This window comes from Kogia breviceps, chromosome 9, assembly GCF_026419965.1.
Source record: "Kogia breviceps isolate mKogBre1 chromosome 9, mKogBre1 haplotype 1, whole genome shotgun sequence".
In the NCBI taxonomy this organism is placed as follows: Eukaryota; Metazoa; Chordata; class Mammalia; order Artiodactyla; family Physeteridae; genus Kogia; species Kogia breviceps.
Genome location: NC_081318.1, coordinates 49,177,259 through 49,196,776, shown reverse-complemented (window position 1 = coordinate 49,196,776; position 19,518 = coordinate 49,177,259). Strand labels below are relative to the sequence as shown.

Genomic DNA, 19,518 nt, shown 5'->3' with positions numbered 1-19,518 from the left:
CTCCCAGCTGTAAAAATTTACGAGGACTTGGAAAGGTTAAATTAGACTGTTGTGTTTGGTTGGCGAGCTCCCTGTAAATAATCCTTGTGGTCCCAGGAGATGCGAGTTTACCGGGCCGGTCGAGAAAAGTCAAATTCAACGCAGTATCCGTCCCAAACTGAGCCACCACCGCCCCTGTCGGAAGGCGCTGGGCAGGGACGGGCCACCGAGAGGGCAGTACCTATTGTGAGCCCCCGGAATTTGCCCGACTGGAGCACAGGGCTCCCGGACAGCTACCAAATTCGCCGCTGAGCCTCCAGCGAGGGCCCGACCGAGGAGCGGCCTGAAAGGGAGTGGACAGCCGTCCCTGAGGCGATGGGCTTGAGGACCTGGTTGTGACGCGCACTCGGCCCCAACCCCGCGCACACGCGAGCCCAGCGCGCCCTGCTCGTGGTCAGCCCGGAATCACTATCCCCCCCCCCCCACGGCGGACGCAACAGGCGGCCCAGCCCCGTGCTCCAACCTCGAAGGCCCTAACGCTGAGCTCTGCAGGCCTCGTCGAATTCCCTGAATCTGCGCTGCGAAAAAACACGAGGCAGTATCAATGAAAGGCGAGCCCGCTGGCGAAAAGGCAGACCCGCCTAAGAGATCCCGCGGCTCCAGTAGCTGGGAGGCCCGCACCGGGGCGGTTGGCCTCCGGGCCCCCGTATGAGTCCTGTAGGGCTCCTTCCTTCCTGGCTCCTATCCCGGGCCCGCCTCGGTTACCCACCCGACCCGAGGCTCGGCAGAGTTACGAGGCCCAAAGCGAGGGGCCGCAGCTCAAGTCCAGGGCTAGAAATTAAAACGGGGAGGGGCACAGGGCATTGACTTTTAATCCCATTCCTCAGTTTGGCCAAATTGAGCAAGGTATTTCTCACCCCTTAGAGTCTTTCAGAGGTAAATTAAAAGGCCTCGGCCTGGATGTTAATTGAAAAACAAAAACAAAAAGCTACTCCAAACCCGAAAAGAAAGAAGCGACTCCAAAAAACGGGGTAATTAAATTCACGTGTGAACACTGTGCTTGCAAGAGTGTGTTTCTCATTAGCCCACTTCCCTGGCGGGCGGGCGGCATCGCTCGCTTCCATCTTCCTTTTTGCATTCATCCTCAGCAACTGTTCCAGTAATCCCCCAAACCCTGATACACTCCTATCCCAGGCGGGGACCCTCAAATGCCAGGCTCTCCCCGAGAATGAGGCTGCGAAGCCGCGCAAAGACCAACCGGGTACCCTTTCCTTGGCCCGCGCCGGAAGAGGGAAGTGGCCGACACAATGAACTCCGACGTGGCCGGTCCTGGCCGCCTCAGCCCCCTCCTCCCTAATATTTTCCTTTCCCTGTAAATTCCTCCGCCTTATCCGCACCCTCACCGCAGCCCAGGGTGTCCCAAATATCGACCTCTTAGATTTTCATTAAGAAAAATTAACCCTGGAGGAAACCTTCACTCCTAATTGTAATTGTCTGCCAACGGGCTGGATACGCCTGCTTGCCGTTTCCTTTTTTTTTTTTTTTTTTTTGTAGCCAGAGAAGACACCAGTGATTATTAGTATTTTTTTAAATTAAAAGGCTGGGTTTCTTTAAATAGCCTTAGCGGCCCCAAATAGGACGCTTACTAAATAATTAGCAGGCGTCGAGAATTAAGCAGTCTTTACTGATGCCCAGAAAGGAGGGAAATCACAAAACTAAATGTTATCCCTATGCGGCCCACAGGTTTGGGGGGAGAATATTCAGGCTTTTGTGTGTGCTTTTATTTTGGAAGTGAAAAGGATTGTGTGTGCATACAGAAACAATAAATGGGTGTGATTACAAACTGCCTCTTCTAGCCTTAGAGTTCAAAAACCTTGGCCTCCAAAACAAATCCAATACTCAGGTCCTGAAAATGGCAGGGAGGAATTGAGTTGAATGCCCTATGCTGGCCTTTCAGATAACAGGAGGGCAGGCTGAGCAGTGAAAATAGTTCCTGGGCTGCTGGAGCTGAGAAGAGAAGCGCTGCTCCGTGGGCTTTAGCCCGAAGGCCCACATGTGTGTTGGGGGATATGGAGGGGTAGAAGTTGTTTTCAGTTCCCTGTAGCGAGAATGGTCCCCTCTGGCTTCAAACCATGGCCTACAACTTGGAACACGGACTCAAGTTTGTGTTCCAACGGTTCTGGAATTTAGGATTCCTTTCCCCTATTATTTGAAACAGACTGGCACTGGAAGGGTTCCCTTCTCTAGCATCTGTCCCCACAAGGATGCCATATCTAACATACTCTGAACCTGACAGAAGTTACTGGCAAGCAAGCAGCCAGTCTTTGCCCTAGCGGGGCTCCCTTATCGCGGTTAAAGCCGGAGCCTGGACTCGCAGGCTGGGAGAGCCGAGGAAGCTTCCCGGCAGAGTTCCCTGCGTGACGCTCCACCGAGCCTGGCTAGGCCTCAGCCCAGGTCTCAGCCTCAGCTCCCCAGTGAAGTTGGTGACAGGCCTCCTTGCCCTCGGAGTGGGCACACAGAAACGCCACGAATGCCTCTAATCAGATCTCCTAGGCTGCTGCGGAGTAGAAACGCCAGGCTGCCGCCATCCGGTCGTGATCGTAACCGAGGCCTTGTCTGCGCCGTGGCATACCAGGCCCAGATCCACAGCCCTCGACAGCCGCACCCCTCGAGCCCTTCCTCTGCAGATTCCGACCTCTACTTGAAGGCGCATAGAAAAATAAGACACCCCCCCTCCACCGCTCTCCCCAAGCAAGCCCTGGATCTCTCCCGGTTCCCTCCCAAAGGAATAGTTGGGGAGGAGAGGAGGTGGAGATAGAAAACTGGACATAGACCGAAGGTGAAAGAAAAACAAAGAAAAGGAAATTAAAAAGGAAGGAGTAAAGAAGAAAGAAAAAAGAGGAAGGAAGGAGGGAAGGAAAGAAGGAAGAGTCAAAGGCAGCTCTTGGGAGTAGAGGGCGGTTTACAGAGAGAAGGGTAAGTGACAAATCCAGGATCACAGCTCCTGTTAGCCCTGTCCCTCATAATTTAGACCGAGTCTCCACTGGCAAAGGGATCTTTCCTGATCTCGTACCCTGGATTGGGGCTGGAGGTGTCCCAGCCTTGCAGGAGAATGGCAGAGTCCCTAGCCAGGCACAGGCCTGGAGCGGGGGAGGCCCAGGATGGAAGTGTGCGCCCCTGACCTTGAATGGCCCGAGGCCCAGAATTCCTACCACGCCCCTGGCGTCCGCGAAGGAGCAGCTAACCTGACCGTACCTGCTCCGGGCCAGATGGGGGCGGGGGTGGTGGTGGTGTTGCGGCCAGCAGCCTGGCAGAGCGCTGAGGAGGCAGCGTCGAGGCTCCTGCGCGGGATAAGCCGAGGTTGCCACCGCAGGCCTGGCATGACCAGGGCCCGGATGCCCGGCCCGGCCCCCGCGCGCACAGGTACCTGAGACGATTTCAACTGAAGTAATGAAGGCAGTGTCGTGCTGTCGAGAGAAAGGTGGATCCCAACAACAGGAAACTACCTAAATCACCGACCAGTTCTGGTGCTGCCCGCGCGGAGCTGCCTCGCCCGCCGCCGCCGCCGCCGTTACTGCCGCCGCCGCCGCCAAAGAAGAACCCTGTGATCGCGCCCGGCCCCTCGCCAACCTGCGCCCGCCTCTGTCACTGTGTGCTCCGGGCTGCCGCTAAGGCATCACGGAGGGAGAAGCCACCGGCCCTGGTAAGGTAAACCTGGGAGAAGAAGGGAAGGAAGGTAAAGGAGAGAGAGTAAAATGGCAGGAGGGGAGAAAGCGAGAAGAGAGGAGGGAACGAGCACTGTGCGGGCTGGTTTCCCAAATCTTGCAGCTCAGCGACCCGGCGCGGCGCAGAGCGGCGGCAGCCCTGGGCAATTCGAAAGCGCCAGGGACAGCAAGGAGTCTGGCTCCCTGTCTGGCCTCGGCCTCCCGCGCTCGCTCCCTGCCACTCGCTCTCCCCCTCTCTCCCTCCCCGCCAGCCAGCCAGCCGGGGCGCGCGCTCCTGCGCCCCCTCCCCCCTGCTGTCGCCCCACCACCACCTCCCGCGAGCAGGAAACGCGTGGCCCCGCCGAGGGCTACCAGGTCGTGGAGGCCTGCTGGGGGAGGGAGGACCTATGCAGCCCCGCCGCGGTCTACCTAACCGCTGCTGCGAACGCTAGTGACGCGCTGGGGGCCCAGCCTGCTCCCCGGAGTCCTAGGCTGTGGGCCATTTAGGACCCGAAGACCCACGAAATAACCAGCCTCTGCGAACCTCCTGGGGGGCTCCCGAAAGAAATCCTGTTTGGCTTCCTCTGTCTATGCAGCTCCCCTCTCAACTGAAACCACTGGTCCAAGACAGCCACAATCCAGATATACTAGCAAGTCATAAAACTGAACAAAAGCCGACAAACCTTACGGCACCAGGGCTATAGGGCCCAGACAAATTACGACCGTCTAGGTAATATTTAAATAGATGCCTAAAGTAATTGCAGGGGGCGCGGGCTAGTCCTCCTGTTGTAAAAGTGGTGGACGGGATAAAGTGGAAGGTGAAGATAAGAAGTCAAAAAAAAAAGAGGTAAAATTTAAAAGCTTCATTCCACAGCTTTTATTCTTCTATAAGAACATAAACATCGTCTTTTTCCACGCACAGCAGCATTACAATATTAATTTATTCTGATTTAAGATTAGAATAGAGCTAGAACTAACATTTATAATAACGATAGAATGCATTTGCATAAAACAAGATTGGCAATTTTTCATAATAATAGACATTTATACAGATTTGTATTTTATAGTTTTTTCTTTTTCTGCACCTACAGGTTTGACCCTTTTATGCAAGTAACTTCACAGTATAAAGGAAACCCAACAGTGTCTCCCTTCTCTAGTCTATTCCGCTTGCCCCAGCCCTCCTTGGCTTCCATGAATTTTAGAAAGAAAACAAAAAAGAAAAGAAAAGAAAAAAGAGAAAAAACCTCCACAAGATAGGGAGAATAATGGTGTGCTTGTTGTGTGTTACCAGTGGTAACAATTATTTAATGACAAAAAAATCCACTAAATCTGCAGGTATAAACAAAACAACATGATTATTTATCTACAGCCAGAAGGGCATGGAAATTCAGAGTGAGTGAAGTAATTTAGTCCCACAATGCAAGACCTTACACAAACTGGAAGAGAAGTTTCCTTCTCCTGGTCATTCTTTTCTTCTTTTAAAGCTGGGATATCTTACAGAGGAAGGAAAAAGTAATCTTTCTGACTTTCTCAGTTTTGCCAATCAGCCAAAGTCAAGCCCTTTTTCCAACCTGCATGTCCATGCCTGCAAGACCTTCTCTTTGCCAAGGAAGAAAGAAAAAAGAAACCCAGGGGCCTGTATCCCCTGATTAAACAGCCCAGCACTCCAGGTAGGCAAGCCCGGTGGCGGCTCCTTGCACCATTGACCTCAGGCCAGACACCTCAGCTGCCTAAAATGCTACCTCCGCCGCCTTCTGGCTAGGTTTGCCGGCCCTGCAGGAAACCAGCTCCACTGGGAGGACAGAGGCCATTTCAAGCAGTGGAACCCCGAGACAGAAAACCATCCCTGTCACCGCTTTACATTTAGGACAATATCTCTCTATATAGAATTTTAGCGCTATATGGCTTTTTCCCCCAGAAAACAACAAATAAACCAGCACCAAGCAAACAGAAAAAGAAATAAAAAGTCAGAACAAACCAGCCCTGCACAGATGTAACGGCCAGCGAGATGGTGAGTGTGGGAAGGGAGGAATGGGGCTCCGGCACAGGTGCGAGTTCCTGGGCAGAGCCGAAGACAGAGGGAGCAGAATGGCTCTCTGGAAGCAAAAAGAACCGCATTGCCTGGAGCTTCATCAGGAAAAATTAAAGTTGGCTGTGAGCTCCCGGATCCGGTTTTCTCGGTTCATTTTCTTCAGTTTCATCCTGCGGTTCTGAAACCAGATTTTAACTTGTCTGTCCGTGAGGTGGACGCTGCGGCTGATCTCTAGGCGCCGCTCTCGAGTAAGGTACATGTTGAACAGAAACTCCTTTTCCAGCTCCAGAGTCTGGTGCTTGGTGTAGGGGCAGCGTTTCTTCCGGCCGCTCTTTGCAGTGAGCCAGTTGGCTGCGTTTTCGCCTTTGGAATTGCCTGGCATTTAAGAGAATAAAGAGGGGAAGGTTAAATCGAGGCCACGCGGGCTCCACGCAGGGGTTAATTCGGATAGTGCCTACCGTAAGAGGGATGCCCTGAGCCACACGGAGAGAGTTATGCCCCCCCTTTAGCTTGCCCAGGGAGAGCAGTTCCTCCACAAGTCATGTGCAAAATCGAGTGGGCCTCCTATCTACACCTACTCTCCCAATTTACATTTTCCTCCGCTTTTTTCCAAACACCTGTTTTAACACAAAACTGCCAGGCGCTTGCAGAAGGAACGGCCTGGGAGGGCAGGCTGTATATCTTGAACTTAACGCCTTTCTGTGCTTCTCGCCCCAAGGCAGACTAGCATTTCCTGCAGCCCCCAGGCTGGGGGCGCAGAGTGGTAACTTGGAAGGGGGGCGGGCCACGTGGCTGTGTCTCACTCCAGTTCCCTGGTTGCCCAAGGCCTGATGAGGAGAGGAAGAAGGACATAGATGGGACATGGGGAAGGCACGAAAAACTGATTGGGGTCAAGGGCCCTGCCTCACGTCTCTCCAGGAGCCAGGGACGTGCAATCTGGGCGATTTCGAGTTCCAGGGGAAGCGAAATGGCCCCTTTCTGATTCTCAGATCAGGGCCCAGGCATCCGGGCTGCATATGCCTTTTCTTCTCCCCGCAACGAGGATTCCCGTCCCTCCAGCAACTTTGAAAAAAGCAAGGGGGATCGTAAACTCGAACTTCGCCGGTTAATGGGCTTATTTATTGGTGCTGGCGGCTGCTTATTTTGGATGCCTTACAAACATCCGCGCTATCTGCGGGCGAGACACTTTCCCTCCCTCCTCCTCCCCCCCGCGTGGGCCGCGCCTGGCAGGCTGGGCCCAGACCACCGCTTAGGGTGCTCCGGGGCTCGGAGAAGGGCACGCACAAGAGGGGAGCTGCTTGCCGGTGTCTTCGCCCCCAGCCGGAGGACGTCTTGGTGTGGGGCGCTAAGCCTGACATGAATTTTTACTGCGTCCCCACGCCCAAATATTAAAAAGCAAGTTCACAAGGTCAGCCTGCCTGCAGTTCGGGCCAAGGCCGACCGGCTGCCGTGCGGACTCCTGGCTCTCTGCTCCTTCCCTTCTCTGGGTCTGCCTGTCTGCCTGCCCGCCTGACTGCGGCCCCTCAGCGCGCCCTGCTTACCCAGGGAGTCCTTCTCGGGCGAGGCTTTGCTGCTCTCGGAAGGGGCGGGGGAGAGCTCCTCCGCAGCCGAAGACGACGCGTGCGCCTCCTCGTCGCCCTGCGAGCCCCCGCCGCCGCCACCGCAGGCCAGCGTGGGAGGCGGTGGCGAATCGAGGGCTCGCTCCTTCCGGGCTGCATCCGCAGAACCGGAGGCGAGCGCGGGTGGCGGGTCGAAGCCGCGCCCCGGGGGCTGAGCAGGGAACGGGCCGGCGCCGAGCTGCTGCGCGCCGCTGCCGTAGCCCTTGGCGGTGCCATAGGCCTGAGAGAGGCGGAAGTAGCCAGGCACTGGCACCCCGCTGGAGGTGCCCAGGGCGCAGCCTTCAGGCGGCGGGCCCCGCGGGAAGGGGCCCAGCTCGGCAGCGGCGGACGAGCCTTTGGGGCATTTGTCAGCCGAGTCGTAGAGGCAGTAGGAGCTCTCCTCTTTGATGTTCTGCGCGAAAGAGCACGAGGTGGCCTGCGGCGGGGGCTGGGGTGGCTGCGGCGGGGGCGGCGGCTGCTGCTGGGGCTGCTGCGGCGGCGGCCCTTCGGGCGGCTCCATCCGGCATGAGCGGGGCGCTTCCAGCCACAGATCTATAGGCGCGGGCGCGTAGCCGTGAGCCCCGGGACCCAGGCCCCCGCTGCCACCACCGCCGCCCGGCGACGCCGCCTCATTGCGCTTGCCTCCCAGAGCCGGGAAGAGCCCGCAGCTCTGCAGCCCGTAGGGCAGGTCGGCGGCCGACGGCAGGTAGACCCCGCCGTGGGCATAGTAGCCACCGCCGCCGCCCCCCGCGCCGCTGCCACCACCGCCAGCCTCGCCTCTGCCGGAGCTGATGAGCGAGTCGACCAAAAAAGAGTTCGCGGCGGGGCTCTCCGAGCATGACATTGTTGTGGGATAATTTGGTGAAGGAAGCAGATAGCCCTTTCTGGCTGACATTTCTTGTGCAAAACATGCTGAATACGATTAGCAATCCCCCCGCACCGCGGCGAGCGCCCGCAGCCAATCCTGAGCCAGAGTTTCCGCGCGACCACTCCCAGTTTGGTTTCGTAGGCGCGGGGCCGCTCTCCGAGGGCGCCCTCCGAGCCCGCGATTGATATAAATATGTAATCTGTATTGATGGGCCGCGAGACGCACACCCAATACCTCAGCCCAAAGGCCAGGAGCTGCGGGGGCCGCCCCAACGTGGCTGGTGGGGGCCCTGGCCCCTGGGCTCGCTCCGCCCATGCCCAGACGCGCGCCCTCCTTTGGGGCCTGTTTGAAGGGCCCCTGGGCCCCGCGCAGTTAAGAAGTGGGGTGTTTACGGTGCGCACCCCGGCCCGCCTTGGGTGCTCCCCATTTTAATTTCGGAATCGGCCACCAGACCTCGGTGCACTCCAGACACTAAGGGGGGCCGTCAGGGCCTCAAACCCTTCCCATTCAGCCCTGGACCTGGAGCTGTCTGCCCAAGGTGGTGGACCTATTCCTAAGGTCACCAGGATCCTCAGAGTGTCCGAGATCCAGAGCAGACTGGAAGCCGGCAGTTGCCACTTCTTTCTTGCATCCCTCACAGAACTCTCCCCAAAATGCAACGCCCTGGCCTCTCAACCCCGTGCGCCCGCCCTCCGCTCCTCCTCCGCCCGTGGGTTGATCCAGTTAGGTTGTTTACCTATGGCGTACTCACCTGGCTTGCCGTCTCTGCAGCTCCTGTCGGTGAACCTTGGTGGGCGCTGCCACGAGTCGGGGGTTGAGGCGACTGACCACTTTGGCTGAGAGACTCCCCCACCCTTTTACTCCAAGGCCAGAGCGAGGTCCAGCCACCCCGCAGCCACATGGCGCTGGCAGCCTCTAAGCTCATACGCCTTTGGGGGAAGTGAAAGAAACATTGATCTTCAGGGTTTTTGGCTTACCGGGAGGCGAAGACCTGGAGGGGGAAACTTGGAGGGGACAAACGGACATCTCTGCCACACAATTCTCCTCGAACTCTCCCTTTAGCCTTGGCATTCGCACGCTGCCGGAGGCTAAGACAAGAACGGGTGTCACCACACTCCTGCCTCTCGGTCCGGTCCCCTCCCCTCTTCCTCCCTCCCCTCCAAACTCACGGCTGGGGCATCCCTCACTCCCGCAGTGTGCGCATTTTAACGAGGCCCGCGGTGAGGAAATCCGTTCTCTGTGAGGCCTGGCTGGGCTCTTGGCCCAGTTATAGGCGCGTTCGGAGGCCAGGCCCTTTGCTCAACAGACACCGGGGCTTCCTTCTTCCCTGGCCTTAGTCAACTGGAAACGGCAGGCCCAGGGCGGTAGCCCCCAAGTGTGGGCCTCATACATGTCTCAGGAAATGCGACCTTTTCCGGCCGGATCCAGGGAGCCCAGGAGGTCGCTGCCTTGCCCCTGGCCTACCTACGGGCTAGAGCTCTCCAGGATGTCCCAGGCCTGCCCACTCCGCCAGCTCCGGTCCCTGCAGAGGGCTTGACTGGAGCTGCTGAACGCCGGGATCCCGCTGAGGGCGGCGGCGGGGAAAGACCCTTGCCTTCCGGGTGATTTGCCAGGCACTTGGCCTTGTTCCTCCCAATATGAACTCAGTCGGAGGAGGAAGCCGAGCCTGAGAGGACCCAGAGAGAGCGTATGGGAGAGCTGGCGGCAGAGCCCTGGTGCTGGCTTCTGAGGTGCAAGTAAGCAGTTGCGGTCTCTGCCGGCAGCGGCTGCTCGGCGCGCAGCACCCGGAGGCCGTGCCACCGCTTGCGCTGCGCTCCAGTCACTTACACCTCTGAGCCCCGCGGTGACCGGCTCTGCGGACTGGACGTCTGGGGTGGAGAAGAGAGGGATAGAGAGAGAAAGAGAGGAACGGAAGGAAAAAAAGGACAGAGGGAGAGAAAAGAGAGGGAGAAAAGGGGAGAGAGAGCATGAGAGAGTCAGCTCTCTCCAGTCCGACAGGGTCTTGAGGCTGCAGTAGCGGCGCAGCCGAATCAAGTGAGGGGTCTGTGCCGAGAGAGAGATCAGGATCTGTCCTTCACTCCCCATATCGCTCAAACGCCCAAGGCCAAGACAAATTTTAATCGGGCTAGGCCCACGAGGTCAACGAACTTGAGTACCAAAAGCTTCAGACCACGCAGCCCAGGATCCTTCCCCAGATGGGCTTGGTCCTTACCCACCTTGCAAGGAGAGTGAAACTGACTGGAACTCTTGTGCTCCGCAGTGGTACTGGGAAATGCCACAAAGCTAAGAACTGCCTGAGAAGGGGGGTTTGCCCCTCAGCACTGTCCATACCTCTCAGGAAATCTCTGCCCAGTGGGAAGTAGGTTCCAAGTACAGGAGAGGGTCCCTTGAGGACAATGAGCCCCAGCAGGCCAGTGAGCCAGGACTTGGTGCCTTTTCAGGCAAAATGCAGAAAGCAACTTTCCAACTCACAGGTTAGGAAGGACCAGTGGCCACAGGAGAGAATGCTTGTGATGGTGGAGTCTAAAAAAATTAAGTGAAAGACAACTCTCTAAAGGATCTAAACCTGTCTTTCTTAACCTTCTTGGAAGTTAAGGCCCGCTTTGGTAAATCAAAGGCCACGTTCTGACTCTTATCCTGTGAAAAATGCACATCTGTGCATTCCCACAATTTGACCCATTATTTTCAGGGAGTTCACAGACCCCTCAAAGCCTTTTCCTTGGGGTCTCCAGAATGTTCCAGGACCCTCCGGGAAATCAGCAGCCCTGCCAGTTTGACTAGTAAGACAAGCTGGGTACCCCACTGTAGGCAGCTCAGGCCCAATCTAGTTAGAGCTCTGTAGGGTGGCCAAATGGGCTTCTAGGCTGAATGGGATCCAAGAGCATGCACGCTCCAACCAAGGTTACAAATAGCAGTTTGGTACCGCCTCTGCTATGAGAAGGCCACCTCAGCTGTGGAGTAGAGGATGTGGAAAGCCCGCTGAGGGCTCACACACCATGGCATTGGCACTTGGGTCTTCATGGACCTTTGGGGAAAGCTGGATGTTTCTCTCTAGTGTCTTTTCCCCCCTTCTAATAAACCAAACGGGATGTTGAGTTTGTGCTGTTTCTTGCTTGGAAAAAAAAAAAAAAGAATATGTAAGCCTGTGTGAGATCCCCTCTCTGGCCCAGACTGCCAATCCACCTCCACTGCTGAGCCGAGAGTGTGTGGAGAGCCCGCAGATGCGCCTGGGAAGCAGACTGGCCTGCCTGACTGGCTGGTTCGAACAAGAAGATATCCACGCAGCAGAAGCTCGAGTAAAACGCCTGCTGCCTTCTCAGTCAGCCTCAGAGCTCCCAACATCCCCGACTGGCCCCAAGCCTCCACACTCCCCAGACTGTAACACCGAGGTGTTAGCTTCCTCAATAAAATATTCAATTTATCGATCATCTCAGCTTTCTGGGGGTTCCCCACCCCCAAGAGATTAAGAAAAACAACTCAATTGCAGCATGGGTTGGCTTCTGGACACTCTCTCTCCCTCTCGCCCATTTACCTTCTTTTTTTCTCTTTCACCCTCTTTCCCAGCTGCCGAATTTCTCTCTTGTTGGTCAGGATGCCTTTGACCTAAAACTCTCTGGTGTCTACTTGCTTCAACCAGGCCTGTGCAGCTGCCAGGGCCCACATTTTATTTAGGAGTAAATATTGCTCATTTCTACCTGGTTAATTACATGCCCCTTCATCTATGGAGCCTAAGTACATGCCAGGCTGGTGAAATAAGCCCTTTGGCAAGGATTACCATGCAGTTCACCAGATAGCAGATTGCTTCTCCGGAGTAGGCCCTTGCAAACCACGAGAAATAATAAACTGTTATTACCAAAAAATATTCTTATAAAAAATACCAGGTACTGAGATGGAGATAGCCAGTAAACAATTTGTATCTGGAGGTCACTCTCGATGCTTTCTGGGCTCAGAATTATCTGATCAGCTGTGGAGTTGAGATGCAGCCCCAGAGAGGAAAAATAAATACTACTTCCACAAATCCAGCTTTAACAAAAATTCTGGACTTTTTTGATTCACGCATTTACTGAATATTTAAAATTTTGGGGGGGTGAGCAATAAACTTCTTCTCCTCTTCATCTTTAAGAATGTCAACCTTTTCAGGGATACAGTATTTGATGTGTCTGTTTAGAATCAATCAGGTGCAATGTGTCCCTAAATTTTTTTCTATATCCAACCACTGAACTGGCCCTTCTCTCTTGATGGGGGGAGTGTTGGGGCCTTTTCATTCACCCCTCACATACACCCCTCAATTGCAATATCCTTAGTTCCGTCCATCATAAACTGCCTCTGGCCTTGAAACTAGAGGCAGCTTTGGGATTTTAGGGAAGGCTCAGGCTGCAAAGAGCACCGTGTGGGCGCCCACTCCTTGCTTTATTCTGGCAGAGTTTGGGAGACCATGCTCAACAAAGACTAGTGACTGTGATCGGCAAAATTATACATGCACACACAGGCGGCACCTACTTTCTCTGAGATTTCCCCCCCCCCACTCACCCATGCACAGTATATTTGTGAAAAGAGAATAACCATTTCGAGAAACGAATGAAAACATACTGGAATAAAAAATTTAAAACTAGGGAAAGAGGAAATTTGAATATGGCCTCTGAAATGTGATGATTATTTTACACTTGTTTTTTTCTCTGATGGAGAAATTGTTTGATCAGAGTTTATCCTCAGTGCCAGCCTTTGAAAATGTATAGGTATTTACCAATACATTTTTTGCGCATTTGCAAAATGTGCAAAAGATCTCATTTTTGCACCTAAGAAATTGCTGCAAAACTCCAGCCAGGTTTATAGCGGTACATTCCAAATAAGCAACACAGACTTCCCTGGCAGCCTCAAAACTATAATGCTACTTTTCTGAATTTGCCTTTTTTGGAACAAATGTTACCACCAATCTGCTGGGCAAACCTAGAGATCGCACATAGTAGGAAACGAGCTACCTCCCTGACTTCTGCCCCAAGGAATAATCCTGCCCCAGCGGCTACGGTCGCTGACCACCTCATTGTTTCGAGTAGAAACTTTCAGTTTTCCCCAGTCCCGCCATCTCCCCCCACCCTCTTTTTTTTTTTTTTTTTTTACCACCACAATCCCGTATCCCAGCACAGCCGGGACCCTTTTGCTTGGATGCTCCCCATCCCAGGTTCATCCCATTCTGAATATTTCTACAAAATCTAAAGATCGCCTTAGGTGAAATGCTGGCGCATAGAGTTAAAATCGTCAGCTTTTCCACTGAGGCCTCCCCCTGCTTTCCAACCTTAGGGGGCGACGAGAGAAGGGGGGCCGAGTGGGCTGGGCGCCTATAGCGTCACCCCCCAGCTCACAAACCCAGCCACTTTCCCAGCCCTGCTCAGACACCGGCCCCACTCCCGCCCTAGTCAGATTGAAATTGCTAAACTTGTGGCCTCTTACCTTGACACATTTCCGAAATCACTGCCAAGGGAAAGCTGGCTTCTCCGCGCCGCGACGCCTGCGAGCCCTAGAGAAGGCGCGTTGCTTTAAATTACAACACCAACCACTTCTTGAAGGTGAGCCCCCCTTTTTTTGATACGAAGGAGAGCGGGACAAGTGAAATAATGTAACGTGCCGCTCTTAGTATCAGAAGCGAACAAAGGCCAAGAAATGCGCTGGGGTTCCCGGCTCCCCGGCGGCTTTGACATTGATCGGAAGTGCGCCATCTCGTGGCGGCTGAGAGCCTAGGCCGGGCCCGAACTCCAGCCCGGAGCCGGGAAAGGAGAGCAGGCTCAAGGCAGAGACAGAGGGAGAGTGTGCCCAGCCCGCTGCTAAAGAGATCTCATTTTTTACATCTAAGAAATTGCTGCAAAATCCCAGCCGGGTTTATAGCGGCGCCTTCCAAATATGCAAATTGGCCGGCCCCGGACGGGTTTACGACCACATTGTCACAGCCATCGGAGGATGGGCTTTTATAGGGCTCAGAAATCGAACCCGCGCCCGCTCGCCGCCCGCCCTCGAACAGTCTTCCTGGCTAGACTCTCTGTAGCAACTTGTGAGACTTGGTTAATCTTTAACCATCCCAAAGGAAGTCTCCTTAAATCCTAGGCTTCCCTGCCCCCAGGAGAGTCCTTGTTCACCTCTGTGTGTCTATCAACCTAGGCATTCATCTCCGGGGTTCGTCCCATTCCCCTTTGAGCTTGATTTCCCCAGTCGCGGCAAGTTAGACAAACACACAAACAAATAAACAGAGCGGGGCTACGGGGTCTGGGGCCTCTCTCCAAATTCCATCCTCTCTGCTGCTCTGGTTCTGCCTGAGTGGTTAGGGAGAGAGTGGGGATGGGGGGTGGTGGCAACAAAAGTCTCTGGCCTTTCGCCCTGCCCCTCAAGGTTATGGGTGATGTCCAAATTTAAGGCAGAAGTTCAAAGGCAGGAAACAAAGAGGAAACCAGTATCTTTCTTTCCCCAAAGGGAAAAGGCAGCCTCAACTGGGAGCTGGGGAGAAAAGAAAGTGCTCTTAGAGACTCCTGAGAGACTGCTCTTTGTACCCAGACCAGTCTCCCTCTTGCTGCAGGGCTCCCCAGGGCACCCTAGAGTGTTTCCACTTCAGGCCTCCTAGTCTTGAGGTGAGTCCAGCCTGGGATCAGACCCACTGGGCACCTCAAGCCCCAAGGCTTTCTCCCAGGGCTGGGGTCAGTTTGAGAGGATGAAGCCCCGTATTCCAGGCCCTGAGATACCCCATTCCTGGGACCTCACTTCCCCATGTGAAGGAAGCCAAGGACCTGGCCATTCACCTTGGCTTCCTAAGTTTGGCTTCTAATGGAGTTAAATCCTAAGTCACCTCCCCACCCGCTCAGGGGCCTAGTAACTTGCCCCTTTCCTAAGGGGGGCGGTGTTGGTGCTGAGGGGGGCAGACATTTGGCAGTAAAAGGCGAGCGGGGAGAGGAATGTCACACCAGGACCCAATACTCAAGTTTTCACAGTCTTTATTTTCCTTGTGCCCTGTCACCTGTATACATGCTGCGACATATGCAGTGGGTGAGAATGCAGGACAGGCCAATACTCCTGTTACAAACAGAGCCACCAGATGCTTCTTAACACAGGGGGGCGGAGGAGATTTAATGGAAGAGTGCCTGCCTTTCTCAGCTGAGGTCCCCAGACCCCGGAGGGCCGAACAACCTCAGAGCATCTCCCTAACACTTTTCAAATATTGCAAGAAATTAAAAAGACCATTCCCGACACACTTCCCATCCCCTCCAATACCCCAAAGGCAATCAACTAATGGCAAAAAAAAGTATTCAAACAAAATAGGTTATAGTTCCTTTATTTACAAGTCTTTTGAACACCATCCCTGTATGAAGCGTACATTCAAATATTTTTAGCAGTGAGTGAGTTTAACCATGGAACACTGTAAACCGATAGAGCCTTTAAATATTTTCTTCATCTTTTCCCCCCTCTACATTGCATCTTTTAAAATTTGCTTTGGTTCTTTCAGGGATATATATATATATATATAATATAATATTTATCTTTTAAAATAATTCCAAATCACTCTTGAGTTCTTGGAAGGTCGCTGGAAGCTTCCAAGCTCTGTTCTGGGGTGACGAAGGGCAGAGTGCGATGTGGGAACTGGGTGCTTGGGGGGCTCAAGCCCCTCGTAGTTGGGGACCGCTGGCCAGGCCCGCCGCTCTGCTGCTCCAGCGCTCCGCTGAGCAAATCCAAGCTTGATTTAAGTGTGCTGTAGCCTTTGCCAAGCTGCCGCACTCCACAGGCATTTCCTGCAGGGATCTGGGGGCCAGCGGCCTGGGTGCAGCCTCTCGGCTTTTTTATGTCTTCCACCTCAGGGAATGGTCTGCTCTGTCACTAGGCTTTAGGCCAGAGTGGCAGGCCAGGAAGGAACACCCTAATCGGTAGGAAAAACTAGGTGAGCTGCAGAAGTCGAGTGCTGGAAGCTCAGCTCGGGCCTGGGACAGTGTGGTGAGTGGCTAGGAGGGGCTGGAGAGCCCCTAATGCCACGTGGAATAGTAGATTATTTCTCCCTCAAGGATCAGCAGCCCTCTCCCACCTCACAGCCTCCTCTTAGCCCAGTCATCTTTCACACTGGCTTTGGAGAGGAGGCCCAATCCGGACGTCTAGGAACCCTCCCCCTCCCTTCTGCTCCCAAACTGAACTGGGTTTGGAGACCTTGACGCAGGGGTCCTGGAAGTGGACAGGCTCCATGTGCAGGGTCCCTGGTCGGGGTCATTCTCCATGGGGCCTGGAGGGGGCCCAGTCCCTGATGGAGACCACCCCCAACCCGAAGCTCTACAGTCTCCAAGAGTGAACCACCAGGCGCCCCAAACCATTCCTTCTCGTTGATGTACAATTCTCCAAATCCAATTATCGTTAGAAATCTTAACCACAGACGCCCAGGAGCTTCCCGAGCGGCCTCCTTCCAGGCTGTCTCCGTGTAGCCTCCCCTCTCTTGCACATCGCCTTTCTTCAAAAGTCACCGCGTGCCTTGACCTTGTCAAGGTCAAAATCTGCATATAATCTCATGTGTATGAAGCCCCCCACCCAGTTCCAGTTGGCTGGAGCCTTAGAGGAGCGGGTTGGCCGAGTAGTACTGTAAACGGTCTCTGTTAATTTTTTTTTCCTTCATTCTCCTGTTCTGAAACCAGATTTTGACTTGACGGTCAGTGAGGTTGAGCATGCGAGATAGCTGCAGGCGCTTCTCTTTGTTGATGTACACACTGAAGAAGAACTCCCGCTCCAGCTCCCGGATCTGGTACTTGGTGTAGGGGCAGCGCTTTTTTCGGGTTCGTTGGCCACCTGTGAAGGGAGAAAGAGGCAGGGAGAGAGCCAAGTGTGACGGCTGCAATCCATCCCAGAGCCCCCAGTGGAGGGAAAGGGCTGGCCCGAGGGACTGGAGGCCCTGCCCAAGCCCCATCAAGGTCCCCCCAGGTCCCTGCCTTCAGGCTCCTACTGCTGGCTCGGGAGAGGCTGCCGGCGGCGGAGGCTCAGCTCCAGATAAAAGCCAGCTCCCTAGAAAGGCCCCCAGGGAAGCTGCTTACTCTGCCCCAGAGCAGAAAGGAGGGCTCCTCACTGCAACAGGCGAGTTTGCGCCGCTGAAATCGCTTTCAAAGCAGCGAGCGGGGGTGGCCAGCTGCCCACAGCCTGGCCAGACTAAACAAACAGCCGCCCGCCCGCGGACATTTCACCTTCCAGCACCTGGGCGGCCGGTTCCCGAGGCAGTAAAGGCGGCCCCAGCCCCAGTCTTTCCCGGCTGCGACGGGACTCGGTCCTCGTTAACATCTGGGGCAGCTGCCCGGTCTTCGTCAGCCTGAGTCCTGGCCATCAGCTCCTGCCTCCCCGGCCAGCCTCCTGGCTTCCGCGAGGTGGGGAGGTGGCAGCGGAAGCCCCCTACCCTGGGCCTTTCCTGAGGACCAAGGCCACACAGCCATCCTGGTCCCCCCGCCCTCCCCGGCAGAGCAGGGGTGCTATTCCAGATAGGGTGGAGGAACGAGGGGTTTCCCAGAGCTGCGGGCAGGCTCGATTTGCTCCCCTTTCAATAAAACTCCACCAGAAGTAAAGAAAAAAACCCGCTTTTGACAGATTGAATAACAACTGTAACATGCAGTCGGACAGAAGGCAGCACGTTAAGTGCCACCTCGCCACAGGAAAATGGCTTCCTTTGGACAGAAAGGCCAACTTTGGGTTAGTTTGTTTCTTTTAATGTATTACTCGAGCTAAGCGGGCTATTTTATCCGTTAAACACGCTCCTAGTGCCATCGTTAAACAGCGATGTCTTTGAATCCCGGCAGGGACTGGAATCCCGGAGCAACACATGGCTTTTATAAAAATCTCCGGATTACCTCGCTATCAAAGGCTCCGGAGCCCTTGCAAGGGGAATTTACAGGCGCCCACCTCCGGCTCCCCAGCCCCGAGCTGGTCCCGAGAGGGGTCGAGCTGCTGGGCTTGGGAGCTGAGAAGGGGAGAAAGGGAAAAAGGCAGTTGTGTGGGTTTTTTTGTTTGTTTTGTTTTGGGTTTTTTTTGCAGGCATGCCTTGGCCGGTGGGTATTTCACGGCCAATTTCAGCACTCGCCACGTGATCCCGCCTTTTATAACAAAGTTTTGTTGGGGGAAACCTAAAGGCCCTTCATAAACCTTATATGCTTATAAAACAGCATATAAAAATTTAACAGCGGTGCTGCGCTAGATTTCCAACTCCCCTTTCATAAAGCGCAGGGCGCTGCCTTTATACGTACTGGAACCGCCGGCCTTGTCCTCAGTGTGGCCGGAAGACGACTCGGGGCTGCTGCTGCTCTCGGGGCGCCGCCGCCGCTCCTTTTCCTCCGCCGCCTCCCGGCAGCCGCCGGCGCCGCTGTCCGAACTTGAAGTTGCCGGCGTGCCCGTGGCCGCTGCCGCCGCCGCCGCCGCCGCCGCGGAGGTCGCCGCGGCTGCCGGGGGCCCCTTCTCGGCGCTCTTGTCCCCAGGGTAGTCGGAGGAGGCGAGGTTTTCCGGGGTGCCGTAGGCCGTCTCGAAAAACTGGTCGAAAGCCTGTGGCAGGACGCCGTTTCGGCCCACGGTGCTATAGAAATTGGACGAGACGGCGGGGGTGGGGTGGTGGTAGACGTTGGCCGAGCTCTTGGCCAGCACGTCGCCAGGCACGCCGGCCGCGCTGGGCGCCTGCAGGCAGTCTCTGTGCACGAGCTCCTCCGCGGAGTAGCAGTGGGCCAGATTGCCGCGGGGGTGCCATTTAGTGGCGGGCTCAATGGCGTATTCTCTGAAGGTCACTTCGCGCACGGGTTGGACCTGGGGCAGGTTGGAAGAGTAGGAGTATGTCATTGGGCGCGAAGACGGGGTCTGGGGCAGAAAAGAAGGGAGGCTGGAGAAATCTGGACCCGAGACGTAGTAAGTACAACTTGGCAAATACATGTTAGAGGAGCAGGGACCACGCTCATCAAAATCCATCATTGGGCTACCTTGGGCTTTCCGCAGTAGCCGAGCTTAACATGATTCTCCACTGCAGCTGCCTCTTTGAAGCGGATCCGTGAAGTAGAAATTTGGAGACGTAAGCTGACGTGGAAATCTATCCCCATCCTTAGCAGGGAGGTGCTGGTCATGTGACCCGATGTTGAAATTGACAAGCTGCTAGCTAGTCCGGACCTCCCCCCCCCCTTTCCTTTCCTTTCTTCCACCCCCCCCCCACCCGCCCCCGGCTTCCTTTCTTTGTAGCCACCTCAGGGGAAGCAACAGATCGTCACTCGGTGTTCTCACCGAAAGCACGTAATCGCCGGTGTAACTCATGTTGGCTGGGGGGCCTCCCGGCGCGCGGCGAGGCTGGGTGCTACCCCGTGCCAATTGCTT

The 19,518-nt window shown here is 55.1% G+C and overlaps 2 protein-coding genes across 7 annotated transcripts; both read right to left on the bottom strand.

Annotated features, from left to right (window-relative positions):
• Positions 1-4,539: 4,539 nt before the first annotated feature.
• Positions 4,540-9,870, bottom strand: HOXA10 (homeobox A10). 6 transcript variants are annotated; one of them, XM_067042442.1, is made up of 4 exons: positions 9,646-9,870; positions 8,933-9,185; positions 7,257-7,865; positions 4,540-6,090 (listed from the first exon to the last, which is right to left on the bottom strand). In XM_067042442.1, the coding sequence occupies exons 3-4, from the start codon at positions 7,831-7,833 to the stop codon at positions 5,816-5,818; spliced, it is 852 nt and encodes a 283-aa protein (XP_066898543.1). In that variant the 5' UTR covers positions 7,834-7,865; positions 8,933-9,185; positions 9,646-9,870; the 3' UTR covers positions 4,540-5,815. The 6 variants fall into 6 exon arrangements, 5 of the variants coding, with proteins under 5 accessions (XP_066898543.1, XP_066898541.1, XP_066898542.1 ...); XM_067042440.1 differs by lacking the exon at positions 9,646-9,870 and adding an exon at positions 9,351-9,607 and having other exon boundaries at positions 8,933-9,269; XM_067042441.1 differs by lacking the exon at positions 9,646-9,870 and adding an exon at positions 9,351-9,607.
• Positions 9,871-15,138: 5,268 nt separating this feature from the next.
• HOXA11 (homeobox A11) lies at positions 15,139-19,301 on the bottom strand. Its single transcript, XM_059073806.2, has 2 exons — positions 18,417-19,301; positions 15,139-16,980 (listed from the first exon to the last, which is right to left on the bottom strand). Exons 1-2 carry the CDS (start codon positions 19,123-19,125, stop codon positions 16,748-16,750), a joined length of 942 nt encoding a protein of 313 aa, XP_058929789.1. The 5' UTR covers positions 19,126-19,301; the 3' UTR covers positions 15,139-16,747.
• Positions 19,302-19,518: the final 217 nt, after the last annotated feature.